Below are 23914 nucleotides of genomic sequence, written 5' to 3'. Positions count from 1 at the left end.
GGATTTCACAGTGTTAGCCAGGATGGTCTTGATCTCCTGCCCTCATGACCTGCCTGCCTTGGCCTCCCAAAGTGCTGGGATTACAGGCGTGAGCCACTGCGCCTGGCCCCAAAAGTGTTTTTTAAAACAAGAATGCTATTAAAACTTCAGCAGGAAGCCAGACCATTTTAAGAAATGGAGAAACTTTCACTTACCATACGCTTACCCATAGAAGTAATGGAGACTTTCTGTTTTATTCTAGGGATAAACCAAATGTTCTGGGAAAGACGAAGTTACAATAAATGGAAAAGGGGGCTTCATATGAACACTCTGACCCCACAGCCACGAACTAGCATGGCAACCACCACTACTTACGGTCGAGAGGAGGCCTCACATTATAGAAGTTGATGTTCTTGGCAAATGCCCAGCTTTCTGAGAAGATAACGATCTGGACAACAGCTATAGCGAGAGCGTGACAGAGGAGCAGCATGCTGACCTTGTGTGCTGGGCAGTCCAAACTCTTCTATCTATGGTGAAAAGACACACTGGTTCAGTTTCTTTATATTTTACACATCAGTGGGTGTTTGTTTTGCTTCTGTTTGGAAAGCTCCATTATTCAAATATATCCAACCATCTAACCTGTTCTGTAGGGCCAGGACCTGTGAGTAAATTGCATTGTTTTTGATCAGATGAAAGGTGAGTAATGACCTCCTTCTACTGGTCAGGCCTCTGCACTAGCCAGGTAGGCTTTAGCAGAACACACGATGGCCTTTTGAGTTCAGAAAGGATAAGCAGGCAGAGCTGGCCTGGCTGCACCCCATTCCCTCAGTGCCTGCGGCTAGCTGGTTTCCTCTGTGCTGAATCACCGGATTTCTTAAATCAACCGTGGTTCTGAGGCATGTTGAGCCAAAGTCACTGGACCACCTATCTGTCAGTTCTATTCCTTGAGTCAACATTTACATTTGATAAATTTTGCAACTTTTCAAAACCTGGAAGAAACAATAAAAGTGGGAGCAGTGAGAAGGATGGCAGGGGAAAGGACAAGGAGTCTGAGAAATAAAATCTCTGCCAGATCCCAGAGCACACTGATAGTAAGAAGAGAGACAAGAGTCACTGTGAACTGCCACCCTGGGCACAAGAAGCTGCCAGGAGGTTCTAGAGGAAACAGAATAAAAGTTGTCTGAAAAACTGACAACCATATAATGTTAGTCCTGGTCCACAAATACTACTCACCGTGTTTATAGACTTTAAGTAGGCAGGGGAAAATCCCAACAAAATGACAGACATGTACATAGCACTGAGTAAAAGATACGACATCTTAAGCCCCCTGGCTCTACTCCCCCAGAGGCAGACCTGGTAGCAAGAACATTTATAATGTCACCACTGACAGGTTTCCTTTGACAAGGGGGAGGTGTGGGCAGCAGAAAATGTATGTTAACTGGGAACCCAAAGACTTTGGTTCAGGTGCTGGCTCTGCTATTTATTAGCTGCCTGACCTTGGGCAAGCTCTTTAAACTCTATTAACCTTAATTTCCTCATCTCTGAAGTGGCTTAATAATACCTACACTGCCCACATATGTAGGTAAATGTGAGCATCAAATGTAGGTTCAGAAGGGATCACATAGGATTGTGTACATAAAAGAACTCATCATAAAAGTTCTGTGAAAATACTGGAATACTAGAGTTCAATAATATTGGCTGAACTCCTTGCTGAATCAACAGGTTTCAATGGGTTTAGGGAATTTTTCAAAGGAAAAAGTTCGATCTCTGCATATACAAGCATAATCCTTCACATGCACATTTTGTTTGAAGCCAGAGCAATAATGCATAGATTCTAGGAATTTTCTTCTCTCTCTTATTGTGGGTATACTGATTTTGCATGTGTCGCTAATAAGGCCTGCCTATGGGGATGGAACTAAGTTATTAGACAATATGTAGCCACAACATCCTATCATCCCTATTGATGGCATTTGCCACTAATAGAACTGAGTTGCTAAGAAAGTACTCAGAGTTATAAAACAACAACAACAACAACTTTTGTGAGTATGTTTCAAAAAACAATAGCGAGACTTTCTACCTGCATTATAGCTCATGTACATAATCATACCTAGTGATATATAAAAATATATATAAATCTTTCCTGGTTCATTTTAGAAACCAAGATTGGCCTTTCAGTTATTGGATTTCTAAATTCTATTCTTATGCTCTTTCTGAAGAAATGGACAGTTAGCAAAAAATATTATCCCTTATAGTCAAGTGGTTGTACCGATACAGATTCTGCTTCTCCTATACATTTCTCTGAGTTGGTCTATTCCATAGTCATTATTGTACCCTTCTTTATACCAGTGGAGACCCTTTGAGTGGGGGAGACTAATCCCTTTTTCATAGGCTCAGAATGACTGTTCCAGTAGCAATCCTCAAGTGTTCTCATAATATGGAGAGAAGGCCTAAGATATAGGTTTCAGTGTCGCATTGTCTATATTCAAATCTCTTTTTCACCACTAAGCAACTATGGGACCTTGGACAAGTTGCTGAAGATTTCCAAGCCTTGACTTCCTCATCTCTAGAACAAGCATAGGATAGTACTTACCTCATAGTTTTGAACTGAGGACTGAACGACCCAGTGCATAGGAAGTGAAGCACATAGTTCGCATGCACTGAGTCATTGAGCTGAGCACATGTGCTGAGCGCATGGTTAAAGCTCTATTTATTGAGCACTTTCTGCTCAATAGTAAAGAGCATTGGCTCAAATACCTGCAACCAAAACTGCTATTTGGTGCAAGCTCCTTAACTTACCTGTACCAAAAATTTTGCATCTATAAAATGGGAGTAATAATACCCATTTCATAGGGTTGTGGGAATTAAATTAATGCCTGTAAAGTACTTAAATTAGTTAAGTGCGTGGAATTTTGCTAATTTTTACGAAGCAAGCACTTACTATTACGAACAAATCCCCAGTTTGGTATCACAAGTAAAAAGTTTGGTTTTCCTCATGTAATCTCAGTGTGAGACAAAAGCCCACTCATTCATTCAACATGTTGTTATTGATACCTAATAAATAACAAGTTATTGTTATCACTGACTCCCCACCAAGGTCTTGACTCTAATGCAAATTGCATTTTAGAGGAGAAGACAGGCAATACATGTGGGCAAAACATAATTTCAGATAGTCATAAGTTTCATGAAAGAAACACAATAAGGCGAGACGATAGTGAAGAGAAGGTGCTGCTTTACACAGACAATGGACCCAGTGTGTCTCTCTGAGTAGGTGACATTCAAACAGGTAAACTAAATGATGGGAAAGAATCAGCCAAGCAAAGAATCAAGGGAAAAGTAACGAAGGTCCTTTTTTTTTTTTTTTTTTTTTTGAGACGGAGTCTCGCTCTGTCACCCAGGCTGGAGTGCAGTGGCCAGATCTCAGCTCACTGCAAGCTCCGCCTCCCGGGTTCACGCCATTCTCCTGCCTCAGCCTCCCGAGCAGCTGGGACTACAGGCGCCGCCACCTCGCCCGGCTAGTTTTTTGTATTTTTAGTAGAGACGGGGTTTCACCGTGTTAGCCAGTATGGTTTCGATCTCCTGACCTCGTGATCCGCCCATCTCGGCCTCCCAAAGTGCTGGGATTACAGGCTTGAGCCACCGAGCCCGGCACGAAGGTCCTAAGATGGGAAGAAGCTTGCCTCATGGGGGAACTCAAAAAAAGCAGCCAGTGTGGCTGGAACATGAAGAAGTAGGGGACTGGACAGTCAGGGAGTCGGCAGGGCCAGATCACACAGATGCTTACTTGCCGCGGCAAGAATTTTGAGTCTAGCAAAATCAAGAAATTGTTTAATTTAGACCATCTAATTGTGAAAAATGCCAAGAATGCTTTTTCTCTATCAAGTAATTGGTCCCAGATTCCTAGCCTTATCTCTAGTTCCTGAAACAAAGGGATACAAACGATAGTGAACATAGAGGAATATGGAATTCAGATACACCGCAAAAGTCTCTCTAAGAATAAATGACAGACAACTTAAAAACAACTGATTGAAAACAAACACAAGGATTAGGCTTCTTTCTGGTTTTTCTATCCTTCGAAATAGCACCATAGGAACCCTAGCTTCATTATCATTGTACAAGTGAGGAAACTGTGGTTTGGCGGCAACATATGTAATGATCCCAACACACTTCTCAGAACATAGTATCCTCTCAAAACACTTCCATATAGCATAGCCTAGCCTGCTAAACTTGAAAGCTAATGAGAAGTATACCAAAAAAAATTGCTTCCATATAGACAAAATGTATTTTCATTTCCATTTTTAACTAAAACAGCATAGACTTATTCTATCAAAATTCTGCAAAACTGCCAAAGTTTTGCCTGTCAAGTGAGGAAAGTACTAAATAAAAATGTCTTCTATTTCCAGAGCATGTTTTCTAATCTCTTACCATCTACTGCTTCTTCCTGAGGACTTATATCTATCTCTATCTATTCTTCAGTGTGTAGGTTTGTGTTAACATGACTGTTTTATTTTTCACAACTCAAACACATTAGGATAATGAAAAAGTAAATGACTAATTATAGTAGCCGACAGTTGTTTTACATTTAGAATCATTTCATAGAGACGCTGAACTAAAAATTATCTGCTGAGACTTTGCTGAGTAGGCTTTCATTGCAGCCTTTGTGGCAGAACAAGGTCACAAGAGAGCTTATATTTTGCTCCAGAGGGGGAGAAATCTTTCATATGGATTAGATTAAGCCATTCAGGTTATTTTCTCCAAAGCCATCACATAGAGCAGTGTTACTTCTTCATATGCAAAGAGAGGTGGCCTATGAGCGTCTTCAGGTTATTTGCAAAACTATGTGTCTAGACAGGTTTTCCCTCTGGGTGGAGTATCTCAAAGGAATCCACATAATTGATTGTAGAGACCCATATAATGGTTAAGAGCGACTTCTTGCTGTTTCAGAATATGGCTATAATAATTTGGCTTCCTTTGACTTAGACATTTTCATATTTTGACACTAAGAGAAGTTCCACATATATATTAGGTGTCTGGTCCACTTCGTGAACTCAAGGGTAGCTCAAAACATTTTTCCCAACACAGAGCTTATCACCTTCATCCATCTTTCCCACATAGTAGGCCTGGTCAGAAATCCCTCACCTATGGTACTGATCTTTCCTGTGTTTTATGAGTCCTCCCTTTGGAAGATACATTAATACTTGCTCCAGAATGCAGAGTGCTTCCTTGCCAGAAGGAAGGGATTTCTGCAAGGCATATTTATAGGGATACAGCAGGGATGGGCAACTCTCAGGCTTCCAGAGAATAGCAGGTAGCCAGATTTGTAAATTTAGGAAGCCCCACCTGAGACTTTGGCCTATTACTGACCAGAATCAAGGACTTACCTGGCACTTGGTCCAGAAGCATGACTATTTCCCAAGTTTGAGCCTGGATAATAATCTCATCCAACATGTGGCATTTTACACTTCCAGGGAAAAGACAGAAAGTTGATGGGGTCTTCAGGAAGCAGCACGTCTTTGACATCATAAACTCTTTTGAGGTAGGAAAATGACCCACATATTTTTTGTTATATTCCCCAGGCCATGCTCAGTGCATGCTAGATACTCAGCAAATACTTTATGGAATAGAGCCAACCTCATTAGCTATGACCTATAAGACTGCCTTAGTTTGTCAGTAAGACAAAAGTGGTGGGCTGTTTAGAATTGGCAGGGTGTCCAAAGATGATAAAGAAATGATGAAAAGTGATTTGAAAAAGAAGAGACTAAACAAAGGTGGCAAATGCTGGCATTTCTTGCACAATTGCTAAAAATGAGTCAGCAAGCACAAGGCCAACTTCAGCTGCCAATAAAATAAATGAAATAGATAATGTAAGAGGAACAGCTCTACTAAGTCCAACATGCCTATCAACACTCACATTCACACCTTCCTGCAAGCACCACTTATCTCACAGTAAGACACTTTAATGACAATCTTTAACAGGCCCGGCTTCCCTTGTAAAAAGAATAGAAGGCAAAGTGGAAATTCAAAATGAGAGCTGAAATTTTACTCAGAAAGAGTGGAATAGACAAAAAGACTCTTCTTCCAAAGGGAAATTAGCCAGAAAAGTTTACCATTTACAACAAGGGTTGTGCTACTTGCTTCTGGCTGTTAGGCCAGGTTGGCAACTGGAGATATGCTGGTTCCCATGAAATTTAGGAAGAACACTGGTGGGGCTTAGTCAAGACCAGGTGCTCACTCCCTTCCCTGCAGGGGAACTGAGGCTTCAGTTCCTAACCTTCCCTGGGCGTTGGGAACCTAGTTCCTACAGCTTCAATTTCTCTTTGCCAGTAGGTTCTCTATTTCTGGTACATGGAGGGTTGTTTCCCCCCACAAGTTTAAATATGAATTATTTTAATTTTAATATATTTAATCTAGCATTCTATGTGCCTGAAGCAGAATAGGAGAGAGAAGTTGAGCTTAAAATCAACCCCATCATCTTGATCTGACGATATTAGCTCTCTATAGAGCACAACAGATTTTACTCTTGGATAACAACATTCAGTAGGGAAAAATAAAATCATGATTCAGGCTTAGCCTTCATTATAGCTTGTCTGAATCTTGAAAGTAGTGCAATTAAAAGTCATGCATTTGTACCAGGTACTGTACTGAGCACACTGTCCCTGTGCGCTCAAAAATTATTGGGACCAAAAGTCAATATGAGCCACTGATAAGATGTGACTGACGAGAATTAATACAATCATCTTTGAGAGGAGGCATAACAATGAGCTTTAGGTTCAGAAATACCTAGAAGAAAATTCTGGTTCTACATTTACTAACCAGGTGACCACAGAGTTAAGAAATATTGTGCCCATTTGCCAGTAAGAAAAGTGAGTCTTAGAGTCATGCAGGAAACTTCTAAGTTGTGGTGTGGATTGAGCACAATTACATAAGTAAAATACATTTCACTTAGGTGGGGTTCAAGAAATCTTAGGTGCCTGCTTCCCCCATTTCTCCCTCCTTCACCCTTGCATTATTAGCAGCATAATAGAAATTAGATCAAGTAGCATAAATGTTCAGCTTCATTGCATACTGGCTGGGGTAAACCTGGTCAACAGGATTGAGTTCTGTGCACTGATTTCTGAAGATTTAGAAATTCTCTCTATTGCAACCGAGGGAAAGTTGGAATGAATGACTGCCAAGGTCCCTTCCACTTCTAATATTCTATACTTTTTATGGAAAGAGATTAATGAATTATAGTTATTCTATACAGTCATAAATGTAATACAGCAGTCCCATCACATTTCAGATTCCTGCTGTACTGCTTTAAATAATCTAAACTTACAAAAAATCTCATCAAGCACAGGATCATAAACTCATAGAAACAAGTAACTCATTTTTTAAGTATAAAGGTGTACATTTTGCAATGCCAAAAACAGAGCTTTTTCTACTACATGCAACCTGATCAAAGAGAATGTCTAAAGCAGCACTGATGTTAAAATAATTTCATTATGCAAATCAATTTTAAATCTAATCATGAATTAATACATGGCCCATAAGTGTATAATTTGGGTGGAGAAACAGTCTAATCAATTTTAAAGACATCTTTTTAAATGTGATTCAAATTTTAAGAAAAAGCTAAAAGACTCTTCTAAGGTAACAGCTCTTCAGCTACATTTCTGTCACAGACAGGATTTTATACCTTTTTGGAGAAGGCTTTCATGACATTAGAAAGGTAACATGGTAAGAGCTCCAATAGACAAAATTTAAGAGCAGCCAGGCGTGGTGGCTCACGCCTGTAATCCCAGCACTTTGGGAGGCCGAGGTGGGCAGATCACAAGGTCAAGAGTTCAAAACCAGCCTGACCAATATGGTGAAATCCCGTCTTTACTAAAAAAATACAAACATTAGCTTGGCGTGGTGGCACGTGCCTGTAATCCCAGCTACTCAGGAGGCTGAGACAGGAGAATCACTTGAACCTGGGAGGTGGAGGTTGCAGTGAGCCGAGGTCATGCCACTGCACTCTAGGCTGGGTGACAGAGTGAGACTCCGTCTCAAAAAATAAATAAATAAACAAACAAACAAACAAACAAACAAAAGCTTAGATGTTTAGGAATTAGAAACTCCCTTAAAAACAGTCAAGACTGGCTTGTCATGTTTTATGCAACTATTTGGACAAATGGTAGGAACCTAATAAGAATGCGTTGATCAAATTTGAGAGTCTCCTTCACACAGGTGGAATAATTTTTACCCTCTTTGCTTCCATAAATGATTTTTAGGAGGCTTATGCCAAGTGATGTATGCATTAAAGCTCTTAAAATACTGAATAAAAGCCATATTGGATGAGAGGATAGTAAAGATCCTAATCCCTTCTATGAACAAAGCACTCGGCTGTGGGTTTCCCTTTGCTCTGTACTTCCTAGAAGCCAGGGGAGACATGGGACACATTGATTCTCATTATTTGAGAAAAAATAACTCTTCCTGATACTTAATTCTCTAACTAATGAGTCACACCATTACAATATAGGGGGCACCAAACAACATATGAATAATGTCTGAAATTTGTTTTGAGGACCTCCAGATGCATTCGTCATTTGGCCATTTATTTATTTATTTATTTATTTATTTTTCTTGAGACGGAGTCTCACTCTGTTGTCAGGCTTGAGTGTAGTGGTGCGATCTCGGTTCACTGCAACCTCCACCTCCCGGGTTCAAGTGATTCTCCTGCCTCAGCCTCCTGAGTAGCTGGGTCTACAGGGGTATGCCACCATGCTCAGCTAATTTTTGTATTTTTAGTAGAGAAGGGGTTTCACCATGTTGGCCAGGGTAGTCTTGATCTCTTGACCTTGTGATCTGCCTGCCTCGGCCTCCCTGAGTGCTGGGATTACAGGCGTGAGCCACCGTGCCCAGCCTGGCCATTTCTTTGAAAAAGCCAAGGACATAACATTGAAAGGTAATTCTATACAGATACTTCTGCTATCAGGTATACAAACGAAAAATTTGTTTTTCTTTTCCATGAAAGAGGAGTGTCTTTATACTTGAGAGAAAGATATAGCTGGACAGAAGTTCTGCAGGAGAGCTGCTCTCTTTACTGAATTCATTTCTTTTAATAACAAATCAAAGCTCTCCTAAGAGAAATCGAGGCTGAAATGTCCAGCAGCTGGCTAAAGGTCCATTACTCGACATTGGTTGAGTGGAGGAGTGTATCATGCCACAAATGCAGTCTAATACATGGCACTCAGTTGAGGAAATTTAGCATTCATCGTCACTCAGTGTGTAAGGTGACGGCTAGCGCTTTTTGACTTCGTTTAGCCTCAGCTGACATAGAAAAATGATTGTAAAAATAAAGTTTTCATACAGATGTGTTTCTCACTTGAGAAATTTCTCTGTATATGTGTGTTTGGATAGGTGTATATGTGCATATATACATACATACATATATTTTATTGAATGAATTCATTGCTTAAGCACTAACTATGTGCCAGATTGCAAAACTGTCCCTAGAACTCTGTTTAAGAGACAGTATTCCCTATCATCTCAGCTGCCTTCAGCACCCACATGGTTAACTGGGAGAGCTGCACAATGCAGAATTGTTACTAGGCATCTGTCCTGTCTTTTTACTTCCGTCCCAGGGTTTTATGTCACTGACCATTGTTTATAAAGCCCCCACTCACTCAACTTCATTCTTGAATTTACATCTAGAAATATTATTAACCAAGTAAAGAACATGTTTATAAGTATCTATCATTTTGAAACAGGAGGGCATTTAAAAACGAACAATAAACTGCATGCTACGGCAAAAGAATATCATGCTGACTTTTGCATACTCACAAAATCCAGAACAGATTATTCAAAGAACTCTCTGGAAGCTGACAAGCTTATAAAAGCAATCCTAATAAAAAATTTCTGCATTCTGCATATATAACAAAGTTACAGCATGTCACTTGCTCCATAAATTGCCACTATTACCACTTTGAGCAGAAGGAACTGTACATAGATAAAGATATATATGTGCGTAATTTCATATTCCCAGAGGAAACTGAAAAATTATGTACATTAAATAGTGTTTTAATTGCAACATGAAAAACTACATTAAATGGTTCATGATATGGTTCATGGTCCCACAAGGGTAAAGTCAAGTGTAAATGCTGACTAGTATAATGGGGAGAAACCGGCCTTTGGAGGCGCTCAGGCCTGGGGGCAAATTCTAGCTCTGTCCAGGATCTACTGCCTCTAGGTGATCACTGGATTGCTCTGAGTCTGTTTCCCTATCAGTAAAATGGAGATATCAGATACCTATATTACAGAGAGTTTTGTGGAAATTAAAGGAGAATAAAAAATAAGCCCTTACACTTTTTTGTCAAATTATTAAATCAATTAGAAAGCTTAATGCAGAGATTTATTGTTCCTCTATGGATGATCATACAGGCCAATATTATTAAGGCCATACAATAGCTGACAAGATTTAAGACTGAAATTCAATATACATATTTTCAGCTCTCAAATTCTATGATTATCTGAGCACATATGACAGCAGAATGTAAAATTCCTCTGAAGACCAATTTTCAGAAAACTACTCTAGCATACATATGAGAGCAATATTTAGGCCTCACTGGAGTGTTTCCATTTATCAGCCTTCTAGTAAATCTATATGATTTGCCTATACTCATAAATAACATGCAGTAGTTCTAATAGCATTTGTTTTAAAAAGCAACAGGCTCTGTGCTTTCATTCGTATCATTGCTTTATTGCCTCAAGTGTGTGTCACACTTCCCATTCTGCTTTAAAGGTCCAGTTCAAATATTTTTCATTCACAAAATCTTTCCATGCCTACTCCAGCCCATGAGGTCCTCTCTAGCCTAAAGAAAGCTTAGAGTTTGCTTATGGATACAGACTGTCCTTCCTTGCTTAGCAATGGGTTGGGGAGAGAAGGCCCAGTCCATGTTTCGAGACAGGCTGAAGGTCTCAAAGTGAACACAGACCTCATATACTTGCAGATATTGTGAATTTTTAAAAATTGACTTTTCACATTTTTAACATCATAATTGCCATTTCTATTTTGATTGTTTACTTAAGTGAATAATCTTTTAAGTTTTGTGACAATCTTTTAACAACACTCTTTTCAGTTACCCACGTGGAGATTATGAGAACTCCATTTTCAGCAACTGAAGGTCTGTTCAACAATGGCCTAGTACATTCGCCTGTGATTCAACACACACTGTGTGGGGCCTGAAATACACTACAACCACACCACCTTCCCAAGCTATCCCAGTCGGTGAAAGGGAAATGAACTCTGCTTGGCTTCTCTCTTTGCTTCTCCAGAAACACCCTCTATTCCTCTCCACCCTACACTGTGCTCTGGGAAGCTGAGCTAAAGAATGCTCACACGGTTCCCCTTCCACTGGCTGCTGGTTTGGTTTTGCCAATAGCAGGTGCTGGTAGATTGGAAGATGGAAAGACAGTGAGATTGGGCATTTGTTCCCCTGGCTTCCTCCCCATCAGGTTATCATCATGTCCCACAGATCCTAGCAGGTGGCCAACTCTGCAGCTCCCATCTCCTGGTAACTGTTTTCTCCTGTCTTCTAGGCCTATAAAACAATGCAGTGGAAATGATTTTCTCTGCTGCTAACTCTGGAATCTGTTACTACCCCTAAATCTGGCCCACATCATTGTAAACAGTCCCTTTATTAACTCTCTTAAATAACGCCAGGTTGTTTATACCAGGTGGTTTCTGCCATGACCCTGACTGAGCCTTGAATCTAGGCTAGAAACAGCAGGAAAAGAGCCACTCTGGACCAAAGCATTATGGCTTGTTTGAGCAGAGGTATTACAGGCAATGTTGCAATGAATAAAGGGGTAGCCTCTTTACTATGAAGTGTAAGGGCAATTGTTATGATCTATTAAGTTATAGGAAACCAACAACTAGATTTATGCTACAAACCAATCAGGGTAGGAAGGAAGCCATTAGTAAGAAAACGAAAATATTAATGAGCAGTATACCAGAAGATAAATCTAGCTGAAGAATATTTTATAATTTCATACAAATATCACCACCCTCTCAAAAATTTAGCTTTTTCTGCTTCTACCATCACTAAAGCACATCATTAAATAAGCAGAGATCCATCCTGGCTAACACAGTGAAACCCCGTCTCTACTAAAAAATACAAAAAAAAAAAAAAAAAAAACTAGCCGGGCGAGGTGGCGGGCACCTGTAGTCCCAGCTACTCCGGAGGCTGAGGCAGGAGAATGGCGTAAACCCAGGAGGCGGAGCTTGCAGTGAGCTGAGATCTGGCCACTGCACTCCAGCCCGGGCAACAGAGCGAGACTCCGTCTCAAAAACAAACAAACAAACAAACAAACAAATAAATAAATAAATAAATAAATAGAGAGAGAGAGATGGGCAAGATTCTCGAACTTTAATAAAAGGGCTCAGAAAGATGGACACATGTTGGTATGGACATAGCACTGAAGCCCACTGAGGCTATACTATATTCTGGGCTGTACCCTTTTACTGCATTATTATACCTATCAATATCTACACAGAGATGTAAGTTTATTTGAATATAATAAATTCACTGAAAACTGGAATCCTCTATTTGTGTGATGATGCTTGGCCCTATAGTTTCCTTTCTAAGATCGAGTATTTCAAGAAACAACACTAGATTCCTACTTGATAAAAGGCTTCTCACTTATATTAAGAAACTACTCTTGAACTGCTGTCTGCTTATTATTCTGGTGGCCTCTCATCTTCCACAGTCCCAGACCTTTTCACAGCGATAATGTTCTCAGGAGCCTCATGTGTCCAGGGAAGCCCTTTCCTGCACCTTCCAAATTTACTCATACCCCCTTTCTTAATCAATTTTATTTCCTCTTCACCCTCTTCTACTCCCTGTTACCCTCACTGAAGGTCACCTCAAAGAGAAAAAAACGTTTAAAAAAGAAGTTAAGCTGGAAACGCACACTGAGATCTCATTCATATTCTGCACTGATTTCCAGACCATAAAACTCCTAGAGAAAGTGTTCTTTGATAATGCCTAAAATAGCCCCTTTTAGCTTGTGTTTTGAAAAAAGCACACCTTGGATGTACCTTTAAAAGGAGTTGCATGTAACAACAGAACTGAAAGAGGCCAAGAAAAAGGATTCATCTCGTTTTTATTCCTTTTTTTATTAATACAGAGATTCTTCTCACTAAAAGTGCCTAAGAGAGACTGGCCAAAGTACATCTGGAAGGTGAGAGGACTGGGGAAGCACCGATGACCCTAATTGTCCACAGTGTATGGGATGTGGAGCCCACTGTACCCAATGGCCAGCTCACATCCACTGACGGCAAAGACGACTTCTAGTCCACAGACTCACAAGTCTGGCAACTGTCTTCTGCTGTAGGTAATAATCACTCCAGCAGTGAGCACAGCACATGGCCTTCAGGGCTCATCACTCTCCCACTTAACACTCCCCCAAAGTCCCCCAAAGATTGCTCATTATAATTTGTACAGGATAGACACTTGGAACATAATCATTGAATAAATGCTTGATTGAGGTTGACTTCACCATTCTCTTCAGTTTGCAAACCCCACTCCCCTGGCTCTAAGGCAGATCAATTTCCATTTACCCTTTAGTGTCTGTGTTTGGACAGTGGGCAGTTATTTCAAATTGAGGGCTGAGAGGCCTCAAATTAGCACATTCCCTATAGCACATGATTCATCTTCAAAGAACTTTCCCATCCGAAACTAATTAATCCTCTCCACATCCCTGTGAGGTAAGAGTGGTGTGATCATCTCCAGGGTATAAGGAAATTGGGGATGAGGAGGTTACAAGCTGTGCCAAGGGTAATTAAGGGTGTCTGCAGGGGAATGAAGTCATGATATACCAAGCCCAGGCCATTCCTCCACCTTTCACCATGCTTTGACTGTCTGAACATTCTCTGGGTTTTGGTGAAGACATAGACAGAGTCTAGGAGACATGAGCATTTCAGGGGGAAAAAAAAAAAAAAAAGACTTGCCCCTGCTAAACACTTGAGATGTCTTTCCTACAATAAGTTGGTATTAGAAGTCACTTCTGTGCTAATATCAAAGAAGGTATCCAAGAAAAAAAAAAAAGCCACTTCTCTTATTCTCCATAAAAATATGTTGTTAGGTAAATTTAATACCGTCTCCCGGAAAGAAGGCTGAGAAAAACACATCTTCATCTGTCCTCCTGGGAAGCACATAGTGAGGTTCACTCTAACGTCTTCAGAGGCACAAGCCAGCCTTGAGGTTCAGGGTTGCTGCCCGTCCAGACCTGTGATCTGCCCGGAGCAGAATGATAGCATAGCCCTCCTTAACACACTTTACCCAGGCCTTGCTTCTCTGCAGCGTGTCTCTCAGCAGCTCCCCAGAGAATGGCATAAAGCAAATATTTCAGCCATCTCTATCCTAGACCTTTCTCACTTTGCTGAAGAAGAACCAGGATTGGTGATTTCCAATTCAACCACCAAAACCGTATTCTTTTTCCTTTGCTGGCTCCTCTTCTTCCTCCCACTTGCCCCAAGCTTCAGGCTTTTATGTTATTACTATTTACTTTCTCATAGCATATTAGGATATAACTAATATATAACTATATAATAGGAGGATGCTATTACTAGTACTTTCATTAGGGATCACATTCACTGTCACACATTTGACTCCCATTTCTCTACTGCCGGTTTCTAAATCACCAGGCCTTTCCCTGACCTGAAAAGGCTGCATTTTAAATTATAATTTTCTTCAATTTTTATATAGTATGAGTTGGAGTAGGTAATTTACTATTTCATTTGGAGAATGACTAGTCCTAATGGTGAAACTCTGTAATGTGCCAATAATTAAAACAGTATAGACAGGACTAGCATATGATCAGACAGACAAATGAAACAGAATAGAAGGTCCAGACATAGACTCAAATACATATAAGAATTTGTTGTGTCACAAACATAAACTAGTAAAGTAGGGATATACACTTAAAGAAGTTGAGTTGGGACAACTGAGTGACCAGGAAAAAAATAAGGTTGGATACATACCTCATACTATACACACAAAAACAAAGCCATAAACATTTCCAAAAAGAATATTTGAACACAGAATAATTTTATTAAGTAATTTTACATTATTTAATTAAGGTTTTAAGGAATTGTTATCTTAATGGTTTAGGGGGTATATTCTAAAAAGTCCATCCTTACATGTTATTGGTACATACATAGATGCACTTATGAAGAAAATAATATATCTGGAGTTTGCTCTAAACATTCTCAAAATAGGTGAGAAAATAGATAAAATAAGATTGGCAAAATATTCCTAATTGTTGAGGCTGAATGATGGATAGCTGGGGTCTATGATACTATTTTCTCTATTTGTATATGCTTAAAATTGTTCATGATAAAATGTGTTCTTTTTAGTGCCAGAAGAAAATATGAGTGACTTTCTTGGAGTGGGGAAAGGTCTTTCTAACTATGATTCAAAACACAGAAAGTATAATTTTTTTTTTTTTTTTTTGAGACAGAGTCTCGCTCTGTCGCCCAGGCTGGAGTGCAGTGGCTGGATCTCAGCTCACTGCAAGCTCCACCTCCTGGGTTTATGCCATTCTCCTGCCTCAGCCTCCCGAGTAGCTGGGACTACAGGCACCCGCCACCACGCCCGGCTAGTTTTTTGTATTTTTTAGTAGAGACAGGGTTTCACCGTGTTAGCCAGGATGGTCTCGATCTCCTGACCTCGTGATCCGCCCGTCTCGGCCTCCCAAAGTGCTGGGATTACAGGCTTAAGCCACCGCACCCGGCCAAGTATAAAATTAAAGTCTGATAAATTCAACTATATTAGACAACTTCTGTATGTATAACAAAAAAAATCATAAGCAAAGTTATAAACAAATAACAACTTGGAGAAAATATTTTCAACTCCAATTACATTTAAAATAATAGATAATCTCACTAGTATGGAAATAGCTACTAGAAATCATAAGAAAATTATCAGAAATCCAATAGAAAAATTGGCAAAGAAAATTAATACATATTTCATAGAAAAATCCATCAAATGGCCCTTAAACACCATGAGAACAGTTGAGCATCTTTTTGAATAGGAGAAATGAAAATTAAAATTGTACTTTATAACTTCTAGATTTTGGCCAAGCTGATAGATGAACATGTTTGCTTAACACTCTCCTTTTGAGAAGACCACGGGAAATCACATTTTAATATATTGCTTGGGGGAATACAAACCCTGTGGAGCAATTTGGCAACATTATTGAAATTTCAGATGTACTTACCCTTTACCCCAAAAATCCTACTCTAGTTTTATTCTACAGGTAGACTTGCATACATGTACAATGATGTATTGGCATCGTATCATTGTAGCACTGTGTGTAATAGTAAATGTCTGAAAATAACTCAAGTGTCCATTAAAAGGAATATAGATACGTGCACACACACACAGACACACACACACACATTACCTATTGTGTTACCAATGTTACTTCATATGTTACCTATTGTGTTAGAGAGGGAACAGTATGAAAAACACTATATGTGTTTACTCATATATAGATAAATATACTTAGTAAGAATACTTAGGAAACTAATAAAAGTGATGGCCTACAGGTGGAGAGCCAGGGATAAAACAAATACAGTACAAGGGAACAGAAGTGAGAAAGGGACTTCTCAGAGTATAACTCATTTCATTGTTTTGATTTATAATCCATGTGAATGCATGACTTATTCAAAAATTAAATTAAAACAATTCAATTGGCTCTATAGTTTATGGTTAAAGCTCAATAGTTCTCTCTAATGGACCAATGACTTGGAAAATTCAAACAGCAGATGGTACAAAATAGCATTTTTGTTTGGCTTTGAAATGCATCATTTGGAGGTGGGTGTAGGGGTACCTGACAATTCACCATCCTAATTACATTTCGCAAATTGCACTGGTAACGTCCCCTGAGATCCTGGTAAGAACACATTCACAGTTGTCTGAAATAAAAGCCAACTAAGAATGAAGGTAAGGAAGATCAACAGCCAGGAAGCATTGCCTTGCTTCCCCAACAGGTTTATTTCCATTTACGTATACAGTGTTGTGATGTGCTGGCTATTAGCAGCACTTCTCCCTTACTCTATAGACCAACAGGCATCAACTTTTCTGTCCCCCAGATCTATTTCTATCTTGCCCCATGCCTAACTTCAGATTCCATGTTTAGAAGGATTTATCTAAACTCTACGTAGAAGATAATTCATTATCTATTTTTAAGATTAAAAGCACATAATTGCCATAAAAAGTGATCCACATGAGATAATTACTATTTAACATGATGTATACATATATACATGAGATATATATATAATGTTATACTCATTAGCCCATATTGTTTTATTGCCCTTGAATAGACAATTTATTTTATGCTTTGTGAAACATTAAAAATAGCTCCATATCTCCCACGACTACATTTGAGGTTCTGGGACCCCAGATTTCAGGCTGCTGAGTAGGCAAGAGGAGGAGGCCTGAGAATTCTCACACTTTAGCCCCTGGTATGAAGTCTTCATAGAAGAGGGGCTACTATCCACTCCAACAGGAAAGGAAGCAATGGTTTCTTGTACATATATATTAAGGGGGAAATTCCTGTTATTTAGCTTAGTGAAAAAGCTAAATATTTTGCCACACCTGGGCTATTTCTCAGCATTTCAGTTTCCTTATATGTAGAATCAGTCTTAAAAGTTAAGAGTATAACATTGGGCAAGTTATTGAATCTCCCAGTGCCTCAGTTTCCTCATTGCAAAAATGACGGAATAATAGAAAACAATGACCTCAAGTGAGTGAGTTAATTTGTCTCAAGGCACTTAAACTAATGGCAGGAAGAGAGGAAGAACTCCATAAATACTAGCTACCCACATGAGACATTTTAGAGGTAAGTATGTTTAAAACTACCTCTCTGGAGCCAGGTGACCTCCTGAGATGTTACGGAATATATCCTCTGTCACCATTTTCCTTAGACTAATTAGCCGTAATACAAATGGAAAATGATTGACTTTCACAACCTCAACTTTACTGGGTGTTGAGTGATTTACATAACATTGTAGCTAGGAGGTCCCAGAACTGCATTCCTTTCTTTGGCAAATTTGTATGTCTTCATCCAAAGGCAATATTTATTCATCATACCTTGTCTGAGTAATGACTCTGGGCTGGGGTTAGGTGAAGAATGTCAATCCTTTTTCCCACCCTCGGTGCAAGGGCTTAGAACATGGGAGCAGAGGAAGACATCACATTCAGATAAAGTCAGAACCAACCAGCCCATGGCTTGACAAGAGAGTTAGAAGAGATCCAAGGTAGGGCCTATTTATAAGGGAAAAAACAAGGCCTTCAATTTGCCTCCAGAATCTGACACCGCTGAGTCTCTACTTTGCATCACAGGGGGGATATTAAATTCATGATCTAGAAGTAAATGAGAGAAAATAACGTTTATAATCAGTAGTTTAAATGTGCACTTGTCTCTCTCCTATACTGTCTCTTCACAACATCCAAACAGGTGAGCAAAAGAAACTAGGAATGCTGTACCCAGGAAAAGACAATTTTACAAAATGCTCCCCCAGTCATCGAATCCTAGGGCAGAAAATGGAACCAAACTGTGTCCCTGATGGGAAATGAGAGGAATAACTAATGTTTTCCCAGCTAAAAGTTTGAAAAATATGCTTTGCCACATTCAAAATCTTCACCCATTTATTTCTTTCCTTACACTTTCCTTACCAAAAAGCCACATTTTAATTAATTTCATAAAATAATCCAATTTATACCCTCTAAGGCAAGCTTGTCCAACCCATGGCCCACAGGCCGCATGTAGCCCAGGACGGCTTTGAATGTGGCCAAACACAAATTTGTAAACTTTCTTAAAACATTTTGAGATTTTCTTTTGCAATTTTTTTTTCAGCTTATCAGCTATTGTTAGTGTTAGTGTATTTTATGTGTGGCCCAAGATAGCTCTTCTTCCAATGTGGCCCACAGAATCCAAAAGATTGGACAAGCCTGCTTTAAGTAACTAAATACGTTTATTCAGTTACTCAACCAATACTTACGGGGCACCTACGATGTGTCAGGCGTCATTTTGTTCATTGACGTTGCCTGAGTTCCTGCTCTCAGGGAATCTTACTTTGCAATATTCTGCTGAAAATGTCTCTTCTGCATTTCCTTTGTTTGGTTTACTGTGATTCTTATCTTCTTCTGTACAATGCCTTTCACATCCAGAAAATTATAATATTATAACAATTGTATCAAGTCATGAGACTATGACAGAGCAGGCTAAGAAATGATAGCCATTTGGGCATAAATATTTAAATACATGCAATACACTTCATTTAGTGCATTATTCAAATTCTGGGCTTATACAAACATGTTTCCGGAAATTACCAGCTGCTTCCTTTTGTGAGCTCAGTAATTCTTGAAAAACAAGACTCAAAGGACCTGCAGGCATACCTCAGAGATATTGTGGGTTTGATTCCAGAGTACTACAATATAGCAAGTCACACAAATGTTTTAGTTTCCTGGTGCAGACGAAAGCTACGTTTACACCATACTGGAGTCTATTAAGTTGTACCTACCTTAATTTTAAAATACTTTAAAATGCTACCAATCATCTGAGCCTTCAGCAAGTCATGATCTTTTTGCTGGTGGAGGGTCCTGCCTCAATGTTGATGGCTGCTGACTCATCAGGGTGGTGGTTGCCAAAGGCTGGGGTGGTTGTGGAAATTTCTTAAGTCAACAATAAAGTTTGCTACATCAATTGAGTCTTCCCAGCATCAAAGATTTCTCTGTGGCATGTGATACTGGTTAACAGTATTTTACCCATAGAACATTTTTCAAAATTGGAGCCAAGCCTCTCAAACCTGCCGCTGTTTTACCAACTAAGTTTCTGAAATATTCTAAATCCTAGCTACTCAGGAGGCCGAGGCAAGAGGCTCACTTGAGTCCAGAAAGTTGAGGCTGCTGTGAGCCATGATCACACCACTGCACTCCAGCCTAAGTGACAGAGTAAGACTTTTTTCTAAACAAACAAACAAACAACTGTTGTTTAGTGTAGCTACCTTCGTCAATGATCTTAGCTAGATCTTCTGCATCACTTGCTGCAGCTTGTCCATCAGCACTTCCTGCTTCACCTTGCACTTTTATGTAATGGGCATGGCTTCTTTCCTTCATCCTCATGAACCCACCTCCGCTAGCTTCAAAGTCTTCTTCTGCAGCTTCCTCACCTCTCTCAGCCTTCACAGAATTGAAGAGAGCTAGGGCCTTGCTCTGGATTAGGCTTTGGTTTAAGGGAATGCTGTGGTTAGAGTGGTCTTCTATCCAGACCACTCACACTTTTTCTGTATTAGCAATAAGGCTGTTTTGTTTTCTTATCATTCATGAGTTCACTGGAGTAACACTTTTAATTTCCTTCAAGAACTTCTCCCTTGTATTCTCAATTTGGCTGTTTGGCACAAGAGGCCAAGCTTTCAGCCTATCTCAGCTTTTGACATGCCTTCCTAGGTAAGACTAATCATTATTAGCTTCCGATTTAAAGTGAGAGATATGTGACTCTTCTTTTCACTTGAACACTTAGAGTCCATAGGGTTATTAATTGAACTAATTTCAATATTGTATGTCTCAAGGAACAGCAAAACCCAAGGAGGGGAAGAGAGGTGAGGGAATGACCAATCACTGGTACAGTCGAACATCCACAGCATTGATGGATCAAGTTCACCATCTTATATAGGTATACTTCATGGTGCCCCCAAACAATTATAATAGTAACATCAAAGATCGCTAATCACAGATCACCATAACAGGTATAATAATAATGAAGAAATTTGAAATATTGTGAGAAATACCAAAATGTGATGCAGAGACACAACATGAGCACATGCTGTTGGAAAAATGGCATCGATTGTCTTGCTTAAACCTTTCCATAAACCTTCCATTTGCAGAAAACACAATCTCTGTGAAGGCAATAAAACCAGATGCAATAAATACAGGTAGGCCAGTATTTTCCAAATCAGCCTCCTTCTACTTACAGGTGGTCATTGATGTCATTTGCCTCCTTTTCTGCCAGCCCCAAACTGACTAGGGAGGAGAATCAATTGGAATTCCTTCTCCCTAATTGCTTCCTTTCCTTTTTCTCCAAACCTTGTATTTTTCCCCACTAAAATCACCTATGCCAAAACCATAGTTCAGTGAAATGAGTGTGATTAAGCAAATTATAAGCCAGCTCAGGGAGTCGCTCTAATTACTCTTATCAGGGATAGGTTCCCAGCTCACAGGAGGCCTGACTGGCCTAGAACTCTTGCTTCTACCGGTGGGTGGTGTGTCAGCAGATGGCAATCACTGCTGCTATTTCACCAGCTTAATGTGAGATTGTTTTAGTTTTGGGCTTCAGACCCTCATTATTCTTCAATTTCTTCAATTGGTCCACTGGAAAAAATCTTGCCTTTAATCCCTGAGTGCCCCAGAAGCCCATGCAGCAGTTGGGTATGGTGCCAGATTCTTCAGGAAGAAGAATACGTGTATAGGAGGAGATGCTGGTCTCCCTCTCTTACCATATTCGAGCTCCCTGATGGCAGGAGTAATCTTTCATCCCTAGAAATGAGCCTGACATGGAGCAGAGACCCAAATGTTTGCTGAACATCTTGGAATGAACAAAGAAGAGAAAGCGAAGTCATATTTTCTTTCAAGAGGCACTTTATGGGAAAAAGGATTTAATAAGAAAAAAATGCTTGTACAGGGAACATGCCTATCACACACTACATGTAAATGAGAACACATACTACATTTAAATGAGAAGACAGAGACTTAGGAGTGTTCTAAGCCACGTGGCCACCACTCCATACACACCTGACAGCAATGCATGTCTGGTTTCTCATCATTAACTCAAAACAGTCAGAGGTGGCAAGTCTGTATGAGAAAGAAAAAGAAAGAGATAGAGGCTGGAATGCTGAAGAGAAGTACCAAGCTGGTATCAAATCACAAGCTTCCATCAGGAAAACAACAGCCAAGCTACAATCAACATTCTAACAAGGTTTATTTGGTTATAAAATTCTTCAAGGAAAATTCTAGAACTTCAGGAATATAATACCTTGATGAGGTCTACTAGGTGGTGGTATATCAAAATAATTGGGGGGGCCGGGCGCGGTGGCTCAAGCCTGTAATCCCAGCACTTTGGGAGGCCGAGACAGGCGGATCACGAGGTCAGGAGATCGAGACCATCCTGGCTAACATGGTGAAACCCCGTCTCTACTAAAAATACAAAAAAAAAAAAATAAATTGCTATCCCTTCTTATACTTCTACTTAACTTTCTACACATTTTGGCAATGGTAGCTCATGAAAGAAAACAGAGAGATGTTTCAAGAGTTTCTTTATGAGGCTGAGTTCCTTGGGCCCTGCAGAAGGACAGATTTAAGAAAATTTGGCAAAGTTCACAGCTGCTCCACGGCCACACATTGATGAATGTATCCCATGTTGTTGGCTTCCTTCCGTGTAGATAATTACGTTGCACACTGGATTAGAAAAGCCATGTTTTGGCATCATCAATCCAAATTTACCTTTGGAGTTTCTCTCAGTGGAGAAAGCATTAATCAAATCAAAAATCAACTTTTTTTTTTTTTTTTTAAGACAGTTTCGCTCTTGTTGCCCAGGCTGGAGTGCAATGGCGTGATCCTGGCTCACTGTAACCTCCGCCTCTTGGGTTCAAGCGATTCTCCTGCCTCGGCCTCCCAAGAAGCTGGGATCACAGGCATGAGCCAACATGCCCAGATAATTTTGTATTTTTAGTAGAGATGGCGTTTCTCCATGTCGGTCAGGCTGGTCTCAAACTCCCAACCTCAGGTGATCTGCCTGCCTCGGCCTCCCAAAGTGCTAGGATTACAGGCATGAGCCACTGCGCCTGGCCAAATAAACTTTTAAAACTGAAAATACAGGCATATACATATATATGTATACATATACATACACATACATGTATATGTATTATTTTCCTCTTTTATTCACTGAATAAACATTCTCGAGCACTTACTCTGCACTATACGAGGAACTAGAAATAAAAATTTAAGTAAGACATGACCCATGTCCTAAAGTGATTTGAAGATAGTGATGAAGGCAGTCCATGTACAAACCACAAACATGTGGCAGTTGCTATAGGGACAACGAGTTATGGAGCATTACTAACGCTACAACATGTATTTTTCTAAAATGCCAGCAATTTCTGTAACTTATAGTAGGTAGGGAAGCATATTATTTATGCTGAAACCATGCAGAGATGTTCCCAGAAATAAGCACATCTGCAGAAAACAAATCTACACACACTGTAGACTGGCTAAGTAGAACAAATGTCTCAGGAAAAAAAAAAAAACCTTTTCTTAAAAAAACAAAAAAGAAAGCAAGCACACTGGTTGGGATTTTCTGCAGATGTCATCAAAATAAATGGATGGGTACAGACAAGTGCTTAGGTTTGCAGTATGACCAGGTATCTTGCTGAGGCTCAGCCTACACACCCTAAACTAGGAATTGGGCAATTTCCTACTTAGAGGATTTCCAGCAAACTCCATAGCTCTTCTATCTCCATTTTTGGTTCAGAAATTTCACCCTTCCAACAAAGTTTATTTCTTCCAGAAGCATAAGGTACAGTAGATACATCAAGCTTGAAAGGGAAAAAAATTAAATTTTATTGATCACCAACTTACCCTTTGCAAATTAAATCTTCAGTGTATTAAGTGGTACCCAGAATGTCTGCTTCTCTGATAAGAATTTATCACAACAGGTTCACCTTATTTTCCTAAAGGTATTCTAGTTATCTAAAAGAAATGGTATATTTCTCTGTGATCCAAAATGAAATAATTTCCACTTACATGAAGAAGTATTTGCCATCCACTTACTAAAGCACTAAGAGCACTCACTTTTATAATGGACATAACTTAATGCAGGAATCTTTTCTCATGGAAAGTATTTGACTAGG

At 39.6% G+C, this 23914-nt stretch overlaps 1 protein-coding gene across 3 annotated transcripts in view; it reads right to left on the bottom strand.

Moving 5' to 3' along the window:
- LYPD6B (LY6/PLAUR domain containing 6B) overlaps nucleotides 1–23914 on the bottom strand; it is a 188397-nt gene that overhangs the window by 9605 nt on the left and 154878 nt on the right. For all 3 annotated transcript variants that reach the window (XM_030915975.1, XM_030915976.1, XM_030915977.1), the window contains one exon: nucleotides 355–506. In XM_030915975.1, the coding sequence (XP_030771835.1) occupies nucleotides 355–469 (115 nt within the window). In that variant the 5' untranslated portion in view covers nucleotides 470–506. The remainder of the gene's footprint in view (nucleotides 1–354; nucleotides 507–23914) is intronic.

The sequence above is a fragment of the Rhinopithecus roxellana genome, chromosome 14 (assembly GCF_007565055.1).
Source record: "Rhinopithecus roxellana isolate Shanxi Qingling chromosome 14, ASM756505v1, whole genome shotgun sequence".
In the NCBI taxonomy this organism is placed as follows: Eukaryota; Metazoa; Chordata; class Mammalia; order Primates; family Cercopithecidae; genus Rhinopithecus; species Rhinopithecus roxellana.
The sequence above is the reverse complement of the archived record's forward strand: the minus strand, read 5'-3'. Positions and strand labels throughout refer to the sequence as shown.